We start from the raw sequence: 23,857 nt of genomic DNA, 5'->3' as shown, positions 1-23,857 counted from the left end.
ACACATGACTCACCAGAATCTTTCAAGGATGATGACCAGACATCAGTAAGATAAGAAAGAACATCACCAGTGGATCTTGCCTTACAGAAGTGATGCTGATGATAAGAGAAAAGACTGTGAGTTTCGAGGTGTCTAAGGACATGGGAGTTGAGGAGGGATTCAAAGCCTTTAGAAATGGTAATATCAAAGAAATGTCGAAAGTTAGAGAGGTCAGAATGGTCACCCATCTTAAGGATGGGATGTAGCAATGCATGCTTCCAAGGAGAAGGAAAAGTCTTGGTTTTCAAAAAGAAACAGATCAGACGAGCAAGCACAGATGCAAGTTTAGAGGCACACACTTTCAATAAACAGAAATGGATGCCAACAGGACTATAAGCCTTGCTTGTGCCCAGAGAAAGAAAGTGCTTTTCGGACAGTTCAAAAAGAGATTACAGGATGGGGCATAGGACTAGTAAGAGGAAAGGGGTTGAAGGAATGTTGGAGTCATCCAAGGTATAATTGGAGGAAAAGCTGAAACCAAAGAGTGTTGCTTTGTCTACAGGAGAGAGAACTATAGTACCGTCAAAACAAAAAAGTGCAGGAAAGGTAGAGCGACAGAGGTTGTTAGAGATGCCATTAGCTAAAGACCAGAAACATCTATCAATGGAGGAAGAGGAGAAGATGTGGCACTTCCATTGAATAAACGATTGCTTTGCCTCACGGATATCGTGCTTGCAGTGATTATAGGCAGTAATAAAAGCTGAATGGAAAAGCCAGAGGAAGGAGAGTTTTCCAAGCCTGATATGACTGATCCATTGCCTGAATGGCCTCAGAAGAAGAATGGTTGAACCTTGGATTGGATGAAGATGTCATTATGGCAGAAGAGGGGATAAATGCTTCCATTCCTACAAGAATAACTTCTGCTGTGCGTTTGGCAGAGACAGAAGCATCACCACATAAGCCAGTAATTTATCCAAGTAAAGTCAGAAAGTTACATAAGTTATACCAGTCAGCTATGCTGAGGTGCCAGTATTTACACTTAGAAGGTCTGCTAAAGTGGAGAACGCCATTGGAATAGATACACTTATGAGAGTGTGATCAGATGAACTAATTGGGGATGAGATTGTGTATTTACACCAGGATGGACAAGAGAAGAAAAAAAAAATCCCTAATATTAGAAGAGTGGTCACAGTGGTCAGGAATATGGGTGGGGTGGTAGACAATTTGCTCTAAATCATTTAGAATGGAGAACATAAGACCTTCAATCCTTCCATCATCTGTATAGGAGGAATTCAAATATTCCCTATGGTAGAAGATCTCTGCTTACAGGTGAGAGGAGGTCACAGTTTCATGGCATGTGTTTAGATAGTCAAAGAAGAATATATAATTTGTAGAATTAGGACAGCAATAAGTGAAACATAGGAAAAGTGTGGTAGTAGGGAGACAGACCTCTAGCCACATAACATCAAACTCTAGGGACTCAAGGTACGAAATTGTTAAGTAAAGGGAGAAATGTTTGTAAATTTTTTGCATGTTGGCCAAACACAAAGATCATCTACATACCTAAACTAGATTATCTTAGAGGGTAAGATATCTTAGTAATTCTGTTTCAAAGAATTTCATGTAAAGATTAATTAATACTGGTGAAAGAGGGTTACCCACTGCCATGCCAAATTTCTGAGGATAACATTCTCCATTATTTGAAATATACAGTCTTTTATAAAAAACCTTATCAATTCAAGAAACATTAAATTCGAAACAGGTAAATTCAGATTATCCAAAGGATCAATCAGATATTCAAAAAGGTCTTAAACTGGAACTTTTGTGAACAAGGATGACACATCAAAACTTACCAGTCTGAAATCAAAATCAACATGAATATTATTAACCTTGTCAGCTAAATCTACATTGTTCTTGATATTAGAATTTGATATACCACCAACTTATGGGCTTAATAAAGAAACTAACCATTTTGATTACTTATACATGACTGAGCAAACTGAACTTTCTGTGGGGTTTGCAAGATAGTTTGGCTTATGTGTTTTGATCAAGTCCATATACATATGGTAATGAAGGCGACAATGATGAAAATCTTTTGATGTGGTAACTATTACCTTTCAACAATTTTAGTTGCTTATCAAAGTGAAAATTAACAGCATATAGGGGATTTCTACTTAGTTTAAGTATTTCTTTTATTATTATTATACTTAATTGCCGTCTCCCACGTTAGCGAGGTAGCACAAGGAAACAGATGAAAGAATGGCCCAACACATCCACATACATACGTATATACATAAACACTCACACACACACATATGCATATACATACACATACACATACACAGACATATACATATATACACCCATACATATTCATACTTGCTGCCTTCATCCATTCCCGTCGCCACCCCGCCACACATGAAATTGGAGGGGATAGCATTAGGAAAAGACAAAACAGCTAGAGACTGAGTGTGAACGAATGTGGCCTTTTTTGTCTTTTCCTAAAGTATATTTTATCACCACATAAAAGATCAATCATTTTTGATGAATAATCAACTTTGTCCATAATTATAACTGTGTTAGCCTTATCTGCTTTAGTTGTGTGTAGTTCACTATCTTCCTTCAAGTTCTTAATAACAGTGATGAATCTTTTTGGGCTTACTTCAAAGCAAATGCCTGATCCACACATTCTCTGCCACTTCAGAAACCCTATGACTCCTCTCTGATCTGATGCTCTATAAACTTACCACGTATACTTAACAAACTTATACCTCTGCAGTTTAACCTTAATCCCCTTTGCCTTTATACAATGGCACTATAAACACATTCTGCCAATCCTCAGGCACTCCACCATGACCCATATATACACCGAATATCCTTTCCAACCAATCAACAACACAGTCACTCCCTTTCTTATTAAATTAAACTGCAAAACTAACTGCCCTTGCCTTCTTGCCACATTTCATCTTCTACAAGGTTTTCACCACGTCTTCTCTCTATATCAAACCATTCTCCATGACTCTCTCACTTCAAACATCTTTTTATTCTCCCTAAAGTTTAATGAAACTCTCTCACCCCAAATCTCATTTGCCCTCTTTTCAAACCCATGCACCTTCTTCTTGACCTCCTGCCCCTTTCTCTTACACATCTACCAGTCATTTGCACTCCTTCCCTGTAAGCACAGCCCAAACACTTCTATTTTCTCTTTCACTAGCAACTTTACTTCATCCCACCATTAACTACCCTTTCTAAATTTGCCTACCTCCCACCTATCACATGCCACATGCTTCTCTTGCACATGCCATCTCTGCTTCTCTAAATAACTCCCATTCCTCATCCACTACCCTCACTTAATTCGCTCTCACCTTTTGCCATTCTATATTCAGTTTCTCCTGGTATTTCTCCAGACAAGTCTCTCTTCCACGCTCACTTACTCTCACCACTCTCTCCTCCCCAACACTGTTTCCTCTTTTTCGAAAACCACTACAAATCTTTACCCTCACCTCCACAACATAGTGACTAGACACCCCATCAGCTGCCCCTCCAAGCACATTTCATCTACATCCAGATATTTCTCTTTTACATGCCTATCAATTACTATATAATCTAATAATGCTCTATTTCTAAACCGTCTATCTATCTCTATCTCTGATGCCTGTTCCAACTAGAACTCCCTCAAAGGGGTGGCCATGACAGTAGTCTCAATAACTAAAGAAATTCAATGCTGCGTCTTAGGCTTTAGTGCCTCACCATTAACAGGCCACTGGCAGAGGGTAACTAGCTTTACTAAGGCTCCTACCTAATGTTCCAACTGACTACTTCTATCTACTGCTCTTTCCAACTACTTCTACCTAAAATTTCTACCTAATGCCCTGCCTAAATGTTCCACCTACTACTTCTATCTACTGCTCCTATCATATTACCAAAATGCAGGGCTACCACACAGTGCTCACTGCATGAAAATCTAGTTATGAAGAATGAGCTGTGTGAGTTAAGTGATGTCAAGTGTTATGTATGACAAGGAGAGACTATACGCTTATGTACAGTAGTCCACATGTTAGAGAGGCAGAAAGAAAAGACAGGTACCTGGGTCAGAGGAGTGCAACTTGACAATCACTAAAACCTGGTCTCTTGCACTTAAACTGCTGACACAATCACTCCGCTGCTGCCAAAACACTTGCCTCTCATGCCTATGATCTTTCCTCAAGACCAGGTGCATAAGCACCAGTAATCACCCATCTCTTGCTATCCAGTTTCAATTTTACCCACTCCTATCTAGCATTTACTTCATTACATTTTATCACACACCCCTAAAACTTATGCTTCAAAATTTGTGCTACTCCTTCCATGGCTCTTGTCCTCTCATTTCCAAACCATCCATCCCCTTTACCTTTAACCTTTGTTTCACTCAGAGCCAAAACATCCAGGTATATTTCTCAAACATACTACCTATCTCTCCTCTCTTATCATCTTGGTTACATCCACATACTTTCAAACACCCATAGTCAGAACCTTTTAGGGAGATGAGAACTCACTGCATGGATCCTTCTGTTTCCTCTTTTATACACCGAAATACAAGGACGGGAGGGTTTCCAGCCCCCAGCTCTTGCTCCACTTAGTTAACATCTTATATACGCCGGGAATATAGAGGTTGAATTCTTTCTCCCCTACCTCAGAATATTCATATGAATAAGTGAAGGGACTGAGGATTGACATGCACACTGCCATTGTACAGAGGCAAAGGGGATAAAGGTGTGTGTTCAAACTATAGAGGCATAAGTTTGTTGAGTATTCCTGGGAAATTATATGGGAGGGTATTAATTGAGAGGGTGAAGGCATGTACTAAGCATCAGACTAGGGAAGACCAGTGTGGTTTAAGAAGTGGGAGAGGATGTGTGGAAGAATATGTGCAAGAAATACTTAGAAAAACAGATGGATTTGTATGTAGCATTTATGGATCTGGAGAAGGCATACAATAGGGTTGATAAAGGTTTTGTGGCATATGATAGTGTTGATATAGATGCTTTGTGGAAGGTCTTAATAATATATAGTGTGGGAAGTAGGTTACTAAAAGGCATGTGTACAAGGTGGAAGAGAGGTGAGTGACTGGTTCCCAGGGAATGTCTGTCTGCAGCAAGGGTGTGTGATGTCCCAATGGTTGTTTAATCTGTTTATGGATAGGGTGGTTAAGGAGGTGAATGCAAGAGTTTTGTTTGGGTGCGTGAATGCAAGTGTTCTGGAGAGAGGGGCAAGCATGAAGTCTCTTTAGGATGACAGGGTTTGGGAAGCGAGTCAGTTGTTGTTCGCTGATGATACACCGCTGATGGCTAATTCGGTTGAGAAACTGCAGAGGTTAGTGGCTAAGTTTGGAAAAGTGTGTAAAAGAAGAAAGTTGAGAGTAAATATAAATAAGAGCAAGGTTATTAGGTTCAGTAGGGTTGAGGGACAAGGTAATTGGGAGGTAAGTTTGAATGGAGAAAAACTGCAGGAAATGAAGTGTTTTAGGTATATGGGAGAGGACTCATCAACGGAAGGAACCATTTCCTTACATTCACTCTCAGCTTTCTTCTTTCACACACTTTACCAAACTCAGTCACCAACTTCTGCAGTTTCTCACTTGAATCAGCCACCAGCACTATATCATCAGTGAACAACAACTGACTCACTTCCCAAGCCCTCTCATCAACAACAGACTGCATACTTGCGCCTCTCTCCAAAACTCTTGCATTCACCTACCTAACCATCCCATCCATCAACACATCAAACAACAATGGAGACATCACAAACCCATGCCGCAAACCAATATTCACTAGGAACCAATCACTTTTCTCTCTTCCTACTCGTACACATGCCTTACATCCTTGATAAAAACTTTTCACTGTTTCTAGCAACTTACCTCCCACACCATATACTCTTAATACCTTCCACAAAGCATCTCTATCAACTCTACCATGTACCTTCTCCAGATCCATAAATGCCACATACAAATCCATCAGTTTTTCTAAGAATTTCTCACATACATTCCTAAAAGCAAGCACCTGATCCACATATCCTTTACCACTTCTGAAACCACACCACTCTTCCCCAATCTGATGCTCTGTACAAGCCTTCACCCTCTCAATCAATACCCTCCCATATAACTTCCCAGGAATACTCAACAAACTTTTTTTTTTTTTTTTTTTGCCGCTGTCTCCCGCGTTTGCGAGGTAGCGCAAGGAAACAGACGAAAGAAATGGCCCAACCCACCCCCATACACATGTATATACATACGTCCACACACGCAAATATACATACCTACACAGCTTTCCATGGTTTACCCCAGACGCTTCACATGCCTTGATTCAATCCACTGACAGCACGTCAACCCTGGTATAACACATCGCTCCAATTCACTCTATTCCTTGCCCTCCTTTCACCCTCCTGCATGTTCAGGCCCCGATCACACAAAATCTTTTTCACTCCAACTTTCCACCTCCAATTTGGTCTCTCTCTTCTTCTCGTTCCCTTCACCTCCAACACATATATCCTCTTGGTCAATCTTTCCTCACTCATTCTCTCCATGTGCCCAAACCATTTCAAAACACCCTCTTCTGCTCTCTCATCCACGCTCTTTTTATTTCCACACATCTCTCTTACCCTTACGTTACTTACTCGATCAAACCACCTCACACCACACATTGTCCTCAAACATCTCATTTCCAGCACATCCATCCTCCTGCACACAACTCTATCCATAGCTCACGCCTCGCAACCATACAACATTGTTGGAACCACTATTCCTTCAAACATACCCATTTTTGCTTTCCGAGATAATGTTCTCGACTTCCACACATTCTTCAAGGCTCCCAGAATTTTTGCCCCCTCCCCCACCCTATGATCCACTTCCGCTTCCATGGTTCCATCCGCTGCCAGATCCACTCCCAGATATCTAAAACACTTCACTTCCTCCAGTTTTTCTCCATTCAAACACACCTCCCAATTGACTTGACCCTCAACCCTACTGTACCTAATAACCTTGCTCTTATTCATATTTACTCTTAACTTTCTTCTTTCACACACTTTACCAAACTCAGTCATCAGCTTCTGCAGTTTCTCACATGAATCAGCCACCAGCGCTGTATCATCAGCGAACAACAACTGACTCACTTCCCAAGCTCTCTCATCCCTAACAGACTTCATACTTGCCCCTCTTTCCAAAACTCTTGCATTCACCTCCCTAACAACCCCATCCATAAACAAATTAAACAACCATGGAGACATCACACACCCCTGCTGCAAACCTACATTCACTGAGAACCAAGCACTTTCCTCTCTTCCTACACGTACACATGCCTTACATGCCTTACAACAAACTTATACCTCTGTAATTTCAACATTCACCTTTATCCACTTTGCCTTTGTACAATGGCACTACGCATGTATTCTCCCAATCCTCAGGCACTTCACAACACAGTCATCGCCTTCTTTTATAAATTCCAGTGCAACACCATCCAAACCCACCGCCTTACCGGTATTCATCTTCCACAAAGGTTTCACTACCTCTTCTCTGTTTACCAAACCATTCTCCGTGATCCTCTCATTTTGAACACCATCTCGACCAAAACACCCTATATCTGCCACTGTATCATCAAACACATTCAACAAACGTTCAAAATACTCACTCCATCTCCTTCTCACTTAACCACTACTTGTTATTACCTCCCCATTAGTCCCCTTCACCAATGTTCTCATTTGTTCTCTTGTCTTACACACATTTATTTACCACCTTCCACAGCATCTTTTTTTTTACTTTTCAATATACTTAGTCACTGTCTCCTGTGTCAGAGATGTAACGTAAGGAAACAGATGAAACAATGACTCAACTCACCCACATACACATGTATATCCATAAACACCCACACAGCACATATACATACCTATTGAGGACAAGAGCAAGGGAAGGAGTAGCACTACTCCTGAAACAGGAGTGGTGGGAGTATGTGACAGAGTGTAAGAAAGTAAACTCTAGATTGATATGGGTAAAACTGAAAGTGGATGAAGAGAGATGGGTGATTATTGGTGCATATGCACCTGGGCATGAGAAGAAAGATCATGCGAGGCAAGTGTTTTGGGAGCAGCTGAGCGAGTGCGTTGGTAGTTTTGATGCACGAGACCGGGTTATAGTGATGGATGATTTGAATGCAAAGGTGAGTAATATGGCAGTTGAGGGAATAATTGGTGTACATCGGATGTTCAGTGTAAATGGTAATGGTGAAGAGCTTGTAGATTTATGTGCTGAAAAAGGACTGGTGATTGGGAATACTTAGTTTAAAAACAGAGATATACATAAGTATACGTATGTAAGTAGGAGAGATGGTTAGAGAGCGTTATTAGGTTACATGTTAATTGATAGGCGCGTGAAAGAGAGACTTTTGGATGTCAATGGCTGAGAGGTGCAACTGGAGGGATGTCTGATCATTATCTTGTGGAGGCGAAGGTGAAGATTTGTAGAGGTTTTCAGAAGAGACGAGAGAATGTTGGGGTCAAGAGAGTGGTGAGAGTAAGTGAGCTTGCGAAGGAGACTTGTGTGAGGAAATACCAGGAGAGACTGAGTACAGAATGGAAAAACGTGAAAATAAAAGACGTAAGGGGAGTGGGGAGGAATGGGATGTATTTAGGGAAGCAGTGATGGCTTGCATAATAGATGCTTGTGGCATGAGAAGCGTGGGAGGTGGGCAGATTAGAAAGGTCAGTGAGTGGTGAGATGAAAAATAACATTATTGGTGAAAGAGAAGAGAGAGGCATTTGGATTTTTGCCGGGAAATAATGCAAATGAGTGGGGAAGTATAAAAGAAAGAGGCAGGAGATCAAGAGAAAGGTGCAAGAGGTGAAAAAGAGGGCAAATGAGAGTTGGGGTGAGAGAGTATCATTAAATTTTAGGGAGAATAAAAATATGTTTTGGAGGGAGGTAAATAAAGAGCGTAAGACAAGGAAACAAATGGGAACATCAGCGAAGGGGGCTAATGGAGAGGTGATAACAAGTAGTGGTGATTTGAGAAGGAGATGGAATGAGTATTTTGAAGGTTTGTTGAATGTGTTTGATGATAGAGTGGCAGATATGGGGTGTTTTGGTCGAGGTGGTGTTCAAAGTGAGAGGGTAAGAGAGAATAATTTGGTAAACAGAGAAGAGGTAGTTAAAGCTTTGCATAAGATGAAAGCCGGCAAGGCAGTGGGTTCGGATGTTATTGCAGTGGAATTTATCAAAAAAGGAGGTGACTGTGTTGTTGACTGGTTGGTAAGGTTATTTAAGTATGTGTGACTCATGGTGAGGTGCCTGAGGATTGGCCAAATGCATGCATAATGCCATTGTACAAAGGCAAAGGGGATAAAAGTGAGTGCTCAAATTACAGAGGTATAAGTTTGTTGAGTATTCCTGGGTAATCATATGGGAGGGTATTGATTGAGAGGGTGAAGGCATGTACAGAGCATCAGACTGGGGAAGAGCAGTGTGGTTTCAGAAGTGGTAGAGGATGTGTGGATCAGGTGTTTGCTTTGAAGAATGTATTTGAGAAATACTTAGTAAAGCAAATAGATTTGTATGTAGCATTTATGGATCTGGAGAAGGTATATGATAGACTTGATAGAGATGCGCTGTGGAAGGTATTAAGAATATATGGTGTGGGAGGCATGTTGCTAGAAGAAGTGAAGTCTTTAAAGAGGATGTAATGCATGTCTACGTGTAGGAAGAGAGGAAAGAGATTGGTTCCCAATGAATGTAGGTTTGTAACAGGGGTGCGTAATGTCTTCATGGTTGTTTAATTTGTTTATGGATGGGGTTGTTAGGTAGATGAATGCAAGAATTTTGGAGAGAAGGGCAAGTTTGCAGTCTGTTGTGAATGAGAGGGCAAGGGAAGGTAGTCAGTTGTTGTTCACTGATGATACAGTGCTGGTGGCTGATTCAGGTGGGAAACTGCACAAGATGGTGACTTAGTTTGGCAAAGTGTGCAGAAGAACAAAGCTGAGAGTAAATGTGAATAAGAGCAAAGTTATTAGGTTCAGTAGGGTTGAGGGACAAATCAATTGAGAGTTAAGTTTGAATGGAGAAAAACTGGAGGAAGTGAAGTGTTTTAGATATCTGGGAGAGGATTTTTGCAGTGGATGGAACCATGGAAGCAGACGTGAGTCACAGGGTGGGTGAGGGGGCGAAGGTTCTGGGAGCATTGAAGAATGTGTGAAATGCGAGAAAGTCATCTCGGAGAACAAAAATGGGTATTTTTGAAGGAACAGTGGTTCCAACAATGTTATATGGTTGCGAGGCATGGGCTATAGATAGGAATGTGCGAAGGAGGATGGATATGTTGGAAATGAGATGTCTGAGGACAATATGTGGTGCAAGGTGGTTTGATTGAGTAAATAATCAAAGGGTAAGAGAGATGTGTGGTAATAAAAAGAGTGTGGTTGAGAAAGCAGAAGAGGATGTATTGAAATGGTATGGTCACATGGAGAGAATGAGTGAGAAAAGATTGACAAAGAGGATATATGTGTCAGAGGTGGAGGGAACAAGAAGTGGGAGACCAAGTTGGAGGTGGAAGGACTGAGTGAAAAAGATTTTGAGCGATTGGGGCCTGAACATACAGGAGGGTGTGGTGGGGTAGCGTCAGAAATGAATGAAGACAGAAAGTATGAGTATGTAAAAGTTATGTACAAGTGTATATTGGAAAGGATCACAATTTTCATTTTCCCCGTGGACTCATAGGAACAAGTGTATATATGTATATGTCTGTGTATGTGTATGTATGCATACATTGAAATGTATAGGTATGCATATATGTGTGTGTGGGCGTGTATGTATATATATTTGTATGGGTGGGTTGGTCCATTCCTTCGTCTGTTTCCCTGCGCTACCTCGCTAATGCAGGGGTCAGCGACAGAGTATAATAATAAAAAAATAATCAACATACAGATACATATACATACACAGACATATACATATATACACATGTACATATTCATACTAGCTTGCCTTCATCCATTCGTGGCGCTACCCCGCCCCACAGGAAACAGCATTGCTACTCCCTGCTTCAGCAAGGAAGGAACAGAAAAACACAAATATGGCCACATTCTTAGACACTCATTCTCTAGCTGTTATGTGTAATGTACCAAAACCACAGCTCCCTATTCACTTCCAGGCCCCACAGACCTCTTCATGGTTTACACCAGACATTTGACAGGCCGTAGTTCAGTCTATTGACAGCACACTGACTCCAGTATACCACATCATTCCAATTCACTGTTTTCCTTGCATGCCTCTCACCTTCCTGTATGTTCAGGCCCTGATCACTCAAAATCTTTTACACATTATCCTTCCATCTCTAAAAATTAAAACAAATGAAAACTGTGTGGTGGACATGATGCACCAGCTCACTGATACTTACCATCTGCCAGTGGTAAGGGTTGTGATAGGGTTTTGGCTCCTTATACTCTCTTTTCTCATCCAGCAGCCTTTCAAAAATAAAAGCTATTATAATCAAGTATGTAAAATATCATAATCAATATAAATAATAAACACCTCTTCTCACTATATGGATATGTGGCCTCTCCAGCCCTTTCAGGCTGATTAATAAATATCTGCACAATGTATGATCACTTCCTTCTCAAACAGAGAATCCCTGTATTTCTGTCATTCAATCTGAACTGAATTCTATCATGCATCAAGTCCAATAAATTTCATTGAAAACTCTCATTCTTTCTACCATTACACATGATCTTATATTCAAATGATGACGTAGATTCCATGTTTGATTTGTAACATATCATCAAGTAACTAAAATCTTGAAGCTCTAAATAATGACAGTTTTAACTCTATCTTCTGTGATTTCTAATAACAAACATTCCAGTCATAATCATAAGTTCTCAATAATACCAAGCCTGCAAAAACAATTGTGACACATGGAAATTTAGCCATAATGGCATGGCTAGGACAAAGCACTCAATAAATCTTGCTTGATGAATAAGATTCTTCTTCTCAGCTGCCACCTGCATTCCATAATCAACTATTCTTGGTTCATATGGGGCTGATTTTGACCACGTCTAGTATCTATTTACGTTTCCGTTGTTCTCACTACCAGTATGTTGAATATCCATTCCTGGTTGGACTCTTACATATCTTTATCTGATTTACTTTGTTATGTTCCATGATATTCTTGAAGATTTAAAGCTCTGTATCTTACTTGTTGAGAGGCTTTTAGGCTGTAATTACAGGGAAGGAGTGTAAAAGATTGGGAAATGTATAAGAAACAGAAGTAGGAGTGAAGAAGGTGTAGGGCTTGAAAAAGAGGGAAGATGAGAAAGTTGGGATGAGAGAGTATTGTAAACTTTAAGGAGAATAAGATTTTTTGGAATGATTTACGTAATGTGCAAAAAAATATAAGAGAACAAAAAGGAACATCGGTGAAAGGGGTAAAAAGGCAAGTAACAAATAGAGATGAAGTAGAAAGATGGAGTGAGTGCACTGAAAGACTATTTAATGAGTCTGATGATAAGTGGCAGATGCAGGGTGTTTGGGTCGAGGTGGTATGTGAAGAGAGAGAGTCATGGAGATTAGTTTGGTGAAGAGAGGAGAGATAGTGAAAACCTTATGATGGATGAAATGTGGCAAGGCAGTTGGAATGGCTGGTGCTGTAGTTGAATTTATTAAGAAAGGGGGTGTCTGTGTTGTTGATTAGCTAGTTAGGATTCTCAGTTGTAAGTATGGATCACAGTGCAATGCTTGAGGATTGGTGGAATGCATGTATAGTGCTATTGTATAAAGGTAAGGGGATAATGGTAAGTGTTCAAACTACAGAGGTAAAGGTTCGTTGAGTATATCTGGTAAGTTGTATGGAAATGTAGTGACTGAGAGTGTGAGGGCATGTACAGAACATCAAATTGGGGAGGAACAGTGTGGTTTCTGAAGTGGCAGAGGATGTGTGGATCAGGTGTTTGCAAAGAATGTGTGTGTGAGCAATACTTAAAGAAATAGATGAATTTGTATTTGCATTTATTGTTCTGGAGAAAGCATGTCTTCATACAAATGTCTTGTGGAAAGTCTAAAGTATATACAGTTTTGGAGGAAAGTTACTAGAAGCAGTGAGAAGTATTTATCAAGGGTGTAAGGCATGCACAAGAGCAGAAACAGAAGAGATTGAACAGCTCCAAGTGAAGGTTGGTCTATAGCAAGTGTACGATGATACCAAGGTTGCTTAATGGGATGGTGAGGGAGGTAAATACAAATGTCTTGGAGGGAGAGATGGATATGCAGTTTCTAGGGGTAGAAAGGCCCTGGGAAGTAAGTCAGTTGTTCAATGATGATCCAGCACTGGTGGAAGATTCAAGTGTAAAATTGTAGAAGTTGATGACTGACTTTGGGGGTGGTGTGCAAAAGGAGAAAGTTGAGAGTACATGTGAATGAAAACAAGGTTATTAGGTCTAGAAGACTTAAGGGACATGTAGTTGGGGGTTTGATTTTGAATGGAGAAAAATTTGAGGAAGTGAAATGTTTTAGATATCTAGGAGTGGACATGACAGCAAATGGAAACACGGGAGAAAAATTAGAGAAAGAAGTGTTTTAGATATCTGGGAGTGGGCATGGCAGTGAATGGAACCATGGAAGTGGAAATGAGACATAGGGTGGGGAAAGGGGCAAAGATTCTGAGAGCACTAAAGAATGTGTAGAAAGAGATTGTCATCTGGGAGGGTAAAAATGGGTGTTTGATGGTAAAGTAGTACGAACATTAATGTCTGGATGCAGGGCATGGTCAACAGATTAGATAGTACAGAGGAGGGTGGGTGTATTGGAAATGAAATGTCCGAGGACATGTGGTGTGAGGAGGGTCTGATTGGGTATGCAATGAAAGGGTAAGGGAGCGACAGGTCTATGAAGAGTGAGGAAGGTTGACAAAGAGAATATATGGGTCAAATATAGAGGGAATAAGGAAAATGAGACCAAATTGGAGATGGAAGGATGAAGTAAAAAAGACTGAGTGATCAGAGGCCCCAAAATGTATGAGGGTGAAAGGCATATAAGGGATGGAGTTAACTGGAATGGTGTGGTACAATGGGGTTGATGTGCTGTCAGTGGACTGAACCAGGGCATGTGATGCACCCAGGGTAAATCATGGAATGGTCTGCATCATCATTTCCTGCATTGACAAGGTAGACCCAGGAACAGATGAAGAAAGGCTATATATATTTTACACATTAACTTTCTTCCTAAACATCTTACTCTCCCTAAAGTTTACTGATACTCACTCAACCCAGCTCTCACTTGCCCTCTTTTTCAACCCTTGCACCTTCCTCTTGATTTCCTGCTGCTTTCGCTTATACATCCCCCGATCATTTGCACTCCTAACTTGAAATTACCGCCCAAACACATTTCTTTTCTCTTTCACTAGCAACTTTAATTCTTAACCCTATCACTGGCTACCCTTTCTAATGTGCTCACCTCCCATCTTTCACATTCATCATTTGCATGTAGCATGCCAGCACCACTTCCCTAAATACCTACCATTCCTCACCCACATCCCTTACTTGCACACTTTGCCATTCTACACTCAATCTCTCCATGTATTTCTTCACAGAAGCCTTTTTTTCTAAGCTCATTTACTCTCATTGCTCTCTTCTCACCAACATTGTTTCCTCTGTTTTTAAAACCTCTACAAATCTTCACCCTCACCTCCACAACACATTGATCAGACATCCTACTATCAATTTATGTGTAATCAAATAATGCCTGTTGACCATCTGTCCTTCTCACATAAGTATACCTGTGTATCTTTCTTATTTTAACCAAAAATTTCCAGTCACTGGTCCATTTTCTAGCATGCAACTCCACAAGCTCAACATTTTCATGCATAATGCAGAATAACCGATGCCCAACAGTCATACAATCAACTCCCATATCACTCACCTGTGCATTTAAATTTAACTATCTATCATACTTGATTGCTGTTTCCCGCATCAGTGAGGCAGCGGGAAGAAACAGACGACAAATGCCTTATCTACACAAATACACACACACACACAAAAACACACACACACGTATAAATATATACATATATATATATATATATATATATATATATATATATATATATATATATATATATATATATGATCCATTTCCGCTTCCATGGTTCCATCCACTGCCAGATCCAATCCCAGATATCTAAAACACTTTACTTCCTCCAGTTTTTCTCCATTCAAACTTACCTCCCAATTGACTTGACCCTCAACCCTACTGTACCTAATTACCTTGCTCTTATTCACATTTACTCTTAACTTTCTTCTTTCACACACTTTACCAAACTCAGTCACCAGCTTCTGCAGTTTCTCACATGAATCAGCCACCAGCGCTGTATCATCAGCGAACAACAACTGACTCACTTACCAAGCTCTCTTATCCCCAACAGACTTCATACTGTTGAGGGTGGGGGAGGGTGCGAAAATCCTGGGTGCTTTGAAGAATGTGTGGAAGTCGAGAACATTATCTCGGAAAGCAAAAATGGGTATGTTTGAAGGAATAGTGGTTCCAACAATGTTGTATGGTTGCGAGGCGTGGGCTATGGATAGAGTTGTGCGCAGGAGGATGGATGTGCTGGAAATGAGATGTTTGAGGACAATGTGTGGTGTGAGGTGGTTTGATCGAGTAAGCAACGTAAGGGTAAGAGAGATGTGTGGAAATAAAAAGAGCGTGGTTGAGAGAGCAGAAGAGGGTGTTTTGAAATGGTTTGGGCACATGGAGAGAATGAGTGAGGAAAGATTGACCAAGAGGCATATATGTGTCGGAGGTGGAGGGAACGAGGAGAAGTGGGAGACCAAATTGGAGGTGGAAAGATGGAGTGAAATAGATTTTGTGTGATCGAGGCCTGAACATCCATGAGGGTGAAAGGAGGGCAAGGAATAGAGTGAACTGGATCGATGTGGTATACCGGGGTTGACGTGCTGTCAATAGATTGAATCAGGGCATGTGAAGCGTCTGGGGTAAACCATGGAAAGCTGTGTAGGTATGTATATTTGAGTGTGTGGACGTATGTATATACATGTGTATGGGGGTGGGTTGGGCCATTTCTTTCGTTTGTTTCCTTGCGCTACCTCGCAAACGCGGGAGACAGCGACAAAGCAAAAAAAAAAAAAGTATATATATACATATATCAAGTGTCGCATATCCAGGGACAGGAAGGGAATGGACCGTGGCCTCTTTCCCACATACTTCTTGCACATGGAGCGAGATGATGGCAAAAAGCATATATACTTTTATGAATGCTGAATACGAATCAAGAATAACGTCTTGCAACCCCCCAAAAATCGCCAGCTTGGAAATCTGTGGGTGTGCACTGGGAGATGTGTGTATATGAGTGGATGGGCCATTCTTCGTATGTTTCCTGGTGCTACCTCACTAACATGGGAAATGGTGATCAAGTACGAAATATATATATATATATATATATATATATATATATATATATATATATATATATATATATATATATATATATATATATATTTTTTTTTTTTTTTTTTTTTTTTTTTATACTTTGTCGCTGTCTCCCGCGTTTGCGAGGTAGCGCAAGGAAACAGACGAAAGAAATGGCCCAACCCCCCCCCCATACACATGTACATACACACGTCCACACACGCAAATATACATACCTACACAGCTTTCCATGGTTTACCCCAGACGCTTCACATGCCTTGATTCAATCCACTGACAGCACGTCAACCCCTGTATACCACATCGCTCCAATTCACTCTATTCCTTGCCCTCCTTTCACCCTCCTGCATGTTCAGGCCCCGATCACACAAAATCTTTTTCACTCCATCTTTCCACCTCCAATTTGGTCTCCCTCTTCTCCTCGTTCCCTCCACCTCCGACACATATATCCTCTTGGTCAATCTTTCCTCACTCATTCTCTCCATGTGCCCAAACCATTTCAAAACACCCTCTTCTGCTCTCTCAACCACGCTCTTTTTATTTCCACACATCTCTCTTACCCTTACGTTACTTACTCGATCAAACCACCTCACACCACACATTTTCCTCAAACATCTCATTTCCAGCACATCCATCCTCCTGCGCACATCTCTATCCATAGCCCACGCCTCGCAACCATACAACATTGTTGGTACCACTATTCCTTCAAACATACCCATTTTTGCTTTCCGAGATAATGTTCTCGACTTCCACACATTTTTCAAGGCTCCCAAAATTTTCGCCCCCTCCCCCACCCTATGATCCACTTCCGCTTCCATGGTTCCATCCGCTGACAGATCCACTCCCAGATATCTAAAACACTTCACTTCCTCCAGTTTTTCTCCATTCAAACTCACCTCCCAATTGACTTGACCCTCACCCCTACTGTACCTAATAACCTTGCTCTTATTCACATTCACTCTTAACTTTCTTCTTCCACACACTTTACCAAACTCAGTCACCAGCTTCTGCAGTTTCTCACATGAATCAGCCACCAGCGCTGTATCATCAGCGAACAACAACTGACTCACTTCCCAAGCTCTCTCATCCCCAACAGACTTCATACTTGCCCCTCTTTCCAGGACTCTTGCATTTACCTCCCTAACAACCCCATCCATAAACAAATTAAACAACCATGGAGACATCACACACGGTGGAAGAGAATCGCCGTGACGGGAACTGTGTCCTTCAGCATGGCAAGGAAATTGCCCATCGCTGACCAACACTTCCACTGGACCTCTATCATCACCTTGTTAAGATCATTGTGTGTCAAGACATCATATAAAGCGCCTCTTCGCAAACGGAACTACCTTGGCCCACCAGTGATACTACTACGTTTGTGAATCGGGAACCATTGCAACACAAACCCCGCCAGGTGGTAGAGTTTCCCGCAGTGTATCGAGACAGACTTCCCCAGAACTTTTTTTTAAAGGGGAAGTAAATGATTATAGTTGTGTTACTGGAGTGATAGTTTTTCATACATGGTGTTTTGACAAGAAAATAGTGAAATTGGAGAAAAATGTAGCTTAGACATTGAAGCTTATTGATACAGTGGTTAAATTGATGAGAACTGCTATTGACGTTTGTGTAAATAAATCATACATTTCCTTTTTCCATAGCCAGAGGTTGAACCATTATGTGACATTCATTTTTTCATTCATTTCAAGCTAGAAGTTTCAGTTTTCTAAATTGTTTCTTACATTTTTCATATGTATATATATGTATGTGTGTGTGTGTGTATATGTGCGTATGTATGTGTATGTGTGTGTATGTGTATATGTATATATATATGTATATTATCCCTGGGGATAGGGGTGAAAGAATACTTCCCACGTATTCCTCGCGTGCTGTAGAAAGCGACTAGAGGGGACGGGAGCAGGGTGCCAGAAATCCTCCCCTCCTTGTATTAACTTTCTAAAATGGGAAACAGAAGAAGGAGTCACGCGGGGAGTGCTCATCCTCCTCGAAGGCTCAGAGTGGGGTGCCTAAATGTGTGTGGATGTAACCAAGATGTGAAAAAAGGAGAGATAGGTAGTATGTTTGAGGAAAGGAACCTGGATGTTTTGGCTCTGAGTGAAACGAAGCTCAAGGGTAAAGGGGAAGAGTGGTTTGGGAATGTCTGGGGAGTAAAGTCAGGGGTTAGTGAGAGGACAAGAGCAAGGGAAGGAGTAGCAATACTCCTGAAACAGGAGTTGTGGGAGTATGTGATAGAATGTAAGAAAGTAAATTCTCGATTAATATGGGTAAAACTGAAAGTTGATGGAGAGAGGTGGGTGATTATTGGTGCATATGCACCTGGGCATGAGAAGAAAGATCATGAGAGGCAAGTGTTTTGGGAGCAGCTGAATGAGTGTGTTAGTGGTTTTGATGCACGAGACCGGGTTATAGTGATGGGTGATTTGAATGCAAAGGTGAGTAATGTGGCAGTTGAGGGAATAATTGGTATACATGGGGTGTTCAGTGTTGTAAATGGAAATGGTGAAGAGCTTGTAGATTTATGTGCTGAAAAAGGACTGATGATTGGGAATACCTGGTTTAAAAAGCGAGATATACATAAGTATACTTATGTAAGTAGGAGAGATGGCCAGAGAGCGTTATTGGATTACGTGTTAATTGACAGGCGTGCGAAAGAGAGACTTTTGGATGTTAATGTGCTGAGAGGTGCAACTGGAGGGATGTCTGATCATTATCTTGTGGAGGCTAAGGTGAAGATTTGTATGGGTTTTCAGAAAAGAAGAGTGAATGTTGGGGTGAAGAGGGTGGTGAGAGTAAGTGAGCTTGGGAAGGAGACCTGTGTGAGGAAGTACCAGGAGAGACTGAGTACAGAATGGAAAAAGGTGAGAACAATGGAAGTAAGGGGAGTGGGGGAGGAATGGGATGTATTTATGGAATCAGTGATGGATTGCGCAAAAGATGCTTGTGGCATGAGAAGAGTGGGAGGTGGGTTGATTAGAAAGGGTAGTGAGTGGTGGGATGAAGAAGTAAGAGTATTAGTGAAAGAGAAGAGAGAGGCATTTGGACGATTTTTGCAGGGAAAAAATGCAATTGAGTGGGAGATGTATAAAAGAAAGAGACAGGAGGTCAAGAGAAAGGTGCAAGAGGTGAAAAAAAGGGCAAATGAGAGTTGGGGTGAGAGAGTATCATTAAATTTTAGGGAGAATAAAAAGATGTTCTGGAAGGAGGTAAATAAAGTGCGTAAGACAAGGGAGCAAATGGGAACTTCAGTGAAGGGCGCAAATGGGGAGGTGATAACAAGTAGTGGTGATGTGAGAAGGAGATGGAGTGAGTATTTTGAAGGTTTGTTGAATGTGTTTGATGATAGAGTGGCAGATATAGGGTGTTTTGGTCGAGGTGGTGTGCAAAGTGAGAGGGTTAGGGAAAATGATTTGGTAAACAGAGAAGAGGTAGTGAAAGCTTTGCGGAAGATGAAAGCCGGCAAGGCAGCAGGTTTGGATGGTATTGCAGTGGAATTTATTAAAAAAGGGGGTGACTGTATTGTTGACTGGTTGGTAAGGTTATTTAATGTATGTATGACTCATGGTGAGGTGCCTGAGGATTGGCGGAATGCGTGCATAGTGCCATTGTACAAAGGCAAAGGGGATAAGAGTGAGTGCTCAAATTACAGAGGTATAAGTTTGTTGAGTATTCCTGGTAAATTATATGGGAGGGTATTGATTGAGAGGGTGAAGGCATGTACAGAGCATCAGATTGGGGAAGAGCAGTGTGGTTTCAGAAGTGGTAGAGGATGTGTGGATCAGGTGTTTGCTTTGAAGAATGTATGTGAGAAATACTTAGAAAAGCAAATGGATTTGTATGTAGCATTTATGGATCTGGAGAAGGCATATGATAGAGTTGATAGAGATGCTCTGTGGAAGGTATTAAGAATATATGGTGTGGGAGGAAAGTTGTTAGAAGCAGTGAAAAGTTTTTATCGAGGATGTAAGGCATGTGTACGTGTAGGAAGAGAGGAAAGTGATTGGTTCTCAGTGAATGTAGGTTTGCGGCAGGGGTGTGTGATGTCTCCATGGTTGTTTAATTTGTTTATGGATGGGGTTGATAGGGAGGTAAATGCAAGAGTTTTGGAAAGAGGGGCAAGTATGAAGTCTGTTGGGGATGAGAGAGCTTGGGAAGTGAGTCAGTTGTTGTTCGCTGATGATACAGCGCTGGTGGCTGATTCATGTGAGAAACTGCAGAAGCTGGTGACTGAGTTTGGTAAAGTGTGTGGAAGAAGAAAGTTAAGAGTAAATGTGAATAAGAGCAAGGTTATTAGGTACAGTAGGGTTGAGGGTCAAGTCAATTGGGAGGTGAGTTTGAATGGAGAAAAACTGGAGGAAGTGAAGTGTTTTAGATATCTGGGAGTGGATCTGGCAGCGGATGGAACCATGGAAGCGGAAGTGGATCATAGGGTGGGGGAGGGGGCGAAAATTCTGGGGGCCTTGAAGAATGTGTGGAAGTCGAGAACATTATCTCGGAAAGCAAAAATGGGTATGTTTGAAGGAATAGTGGTTCCAACAATGTTGTATGGTTGCGAGGCGTGGGCTATGGATAGAGTTGTGCGCAGGAGGATGGATGTGCTGGAAATGAGATGTTTGAGGACAATGTGTGGTGTGAGGTGGTTTGATCGAGTAAGTAACGTAAGGGTAAGAGAGATGTGTGGAAATAAAAAGAGCGTGGTTGAGAGAGCAGAAGAGGGTGTTTTGAAGTGGTTTGGGCACATGGAGAGAATGAGTGAGGAAAGATTGACCAAGAGGATATATGTGTCGGAGGTGGAGGGAACGAGGAGAAGAGGGAGACCAAATTGGAGGTGGAAAGATGGAGTGAAAAAGATTTTGTGTGATCGGGGCCTGAACATGCAGGTGGGTGAAAGGAGGGCAAGGAATAGAGTGAATTGGAGCGATGTGGTATACCGGGGTTGACGTGCTGTCAGTGGATTGAATCAAGGCATGTGAAGCGTCTGGGGTAAAACATGGAAAGCTGTGTAGGTATGTATATTTGCGTGTGTGGACGTATGTATATACATGTGTATGGGGGGGGGGTTGGGCCATTTCTTTCGTCTGTTTCCTTGCGCTACCTCGCAAACGCGGGAGACAGCGACAAAGTATAATAAAAAAAAAAAAAATATATATATATATATATATATATATATATATATATATATATATATATATATATATATATATACACATATATATATATATATATATATATATATATATATATATATATATATATATATATATATATATATATATATATATATTTTTTTTTTTTATTATACTTTGTCGCTGTCTCCCGCGTTTGCGAGGTAGCGCAAGGAAACAGACGAAAGAAATGGCCCAACCCCCCCCATACACATGTATATACATACGTCCACACACGCAAATATACATACCTACACAGCTTTCCATGGTTTACCCCAGACGCTTCACATGCCTTGATTCAATCCACTGACAGCACGTCAACCCCGGTATACCACATCGCTCCAATTCACTCTATTCCTTGCCCTCCTTTCACCCTCCTGCATGTTCAGGCCCCGATCACACAAAATCTTTTTCACTCCATCTTTCCACCTCCAATTTGGTCTCCCTCTTCTCCTCGTTCCCTCCACCTCCGACACATATATCCTCTTGGTCAATCTTTCCTCACTCATTCTCTCCATGTGCCCAAACCACTTCAAAACACCCTCTTCTGCTCTCTCAACCACGCTCTTTTTATTTCCACACATCTCTCTTACCCTTACGTTACTCACTCGATCAAACCACCTCACACCACACATTGTCCTCAAACATCTCATTTCCAGCACATCCATCCTCCGCGCACAACTCTATCCATAGCCCACGCCTCGCAACCATACAACATTGTTGGAACCACTATTCCTTCAAACATACCCATTTTTGCTTTCCGAGATAATGTTCTCGACTTCCACACATTCTTCAAGGCTCCCAGAATTTTCGCCCCCTCCCCCACCCTATGATCCACTTCCGCTTCCATGGTTCCATCCGCTGCCAGATCCACTCCCAGATATCTAAAACACTTCACTTCCTCCAGTTTTTCTCCATTCAAACTCACCTCCCAATTGACTTGACCCTCAACCCTACTGTACCTAATAACCTTGCTCTTATTCACATTTACTCTTAACTTTCTTCTTCCACACACTTTACCAAACTCAGTCACCAGCTTCTGCAGTTTCTCACATGAATCAGCCACCAGCGCTGTATCATCAGCGAACAACAACTGACTCACTTCCCAAGCTCTCTCATCCCCAACAGACTTCATACTTGCCCCTCTTTCCAAAACTCTTGCATTTACCTCCCTAACAACCCCATCCATAAACAAATTAAACAACCATGGAGACATCACACACCCCTAGCGCAAACCTACATTCACTGAGAACCAATCACTTTCCTCTCTTCCTACACGTACACATGCCTTACATCCTCGATAAAAACTTTTCACTGCTTCAAACAACTTTCCTCCCACACCATATATTCTTAATACCTTCCACAGAGCATCTCTATCAACTCTATCATATGCCTTCTCCAGATCCATAAATGCTACATACAAATCCATTTGCTTTTCTAAGTATTTCTCACATACATTCTTCAAAGCAAACACCTGATCCACACATCCTCTACCACTTCTGAAACCACACTGCTCTTCCCCAATCTGATGCTCTGTACATGCCTTCACCCTCTCAATCAATACCCTCCCATATAATTTACCAGGAATACTCAACAAACTTATACCTCTGTAATTTGAGCACTCACTCTTATACCCTTTGCCTTTGTACAATGGCACTATGCACGCATTCCGCCAATCCTCAGGCACCTCACCATGAGTCATACATACATTAAATAACCTTACCAACCAGTCAACAATACAGTCACCCCCTTTTTTAATAAATTCCACTGCAATACCATCCAAATTGCTGCCTTGCCGGCTTTCATCTTCCGCAAAGCTTTTAGTACCTCTTCTCTGTTTACCAAATCATTTTCCCTAACCCTCTCACTTTGCACACCACCTCGACCAAAACACCCTATATCTGCCACTCTATCATCAAACACATTCAACAAACCTTCAAAATACTCACTCCATCTCCTTCTCACATCACCACTACTTGTTATCAACTCCCCACTTGCGCCCTTCACCGAAGTTCCCATTTGCTCCCTTGTCTTACGCACTTTATTTACCTCCTTCCAGAACATCTTTTTATTCTCCCTAAAATTTAATGATACTCTCTCACCCCAACTCTCATTTGCCCTTTTTTTCACCTCTTGCACCTTTCTCTTGACCTCCTGTCTCTTTCTTTTATACATCTCCCACTCAATTGCATTTTTTCCCTGCAAAAATCGTCCAAATGCCTCTCTCTTCTCTTTCACTAATACTCTT

At 41.3% G+C, this 23,857-nt stretch overlaps 1 protein-coding gene across 1 annotated transcript in view; it reads right to left on the bottom strand.

Moving 5' to 3' along the window:
- The window catches only part of LOC139748173 (uncharacterized), a 154,191-nt gene that overhangs the window by 82,598 nt on the left and 47,736 nt on the right, over positions 1 to 23,857 (bottom strand). The window contains exon 2 of the mRNA XM_071660933.1: positions 11,394 to 11,460. Coding sequence (XP_071517034.1) covers positions 11,394 to 11,460 — 67 coding nt within the window. The remainder of the gene's footprint in view (positions 1 to 11,393; positions 11,461 to 23,857) is intronic.

Source organism: Panulirus ornatus, chromosome 73 (genome assembly GCF_036320965.1).
Source record: "Panulirus ornatus isolate Po-2019 chromosome 73, ASM3632096v1, whole genome shotgun sequence".
Lineage (NCBI taxonomy): Eukaryota > Metazoa > Arthropoda > Malacostraca > Decapoda > Palinuridae > Panulirus > Panulirus ornatus.
The sequence above is the reverse complement of the archived record's forward strand: the minus strand, read 5'-3'. Positions and strand labels throughout refer to the sequence as shown.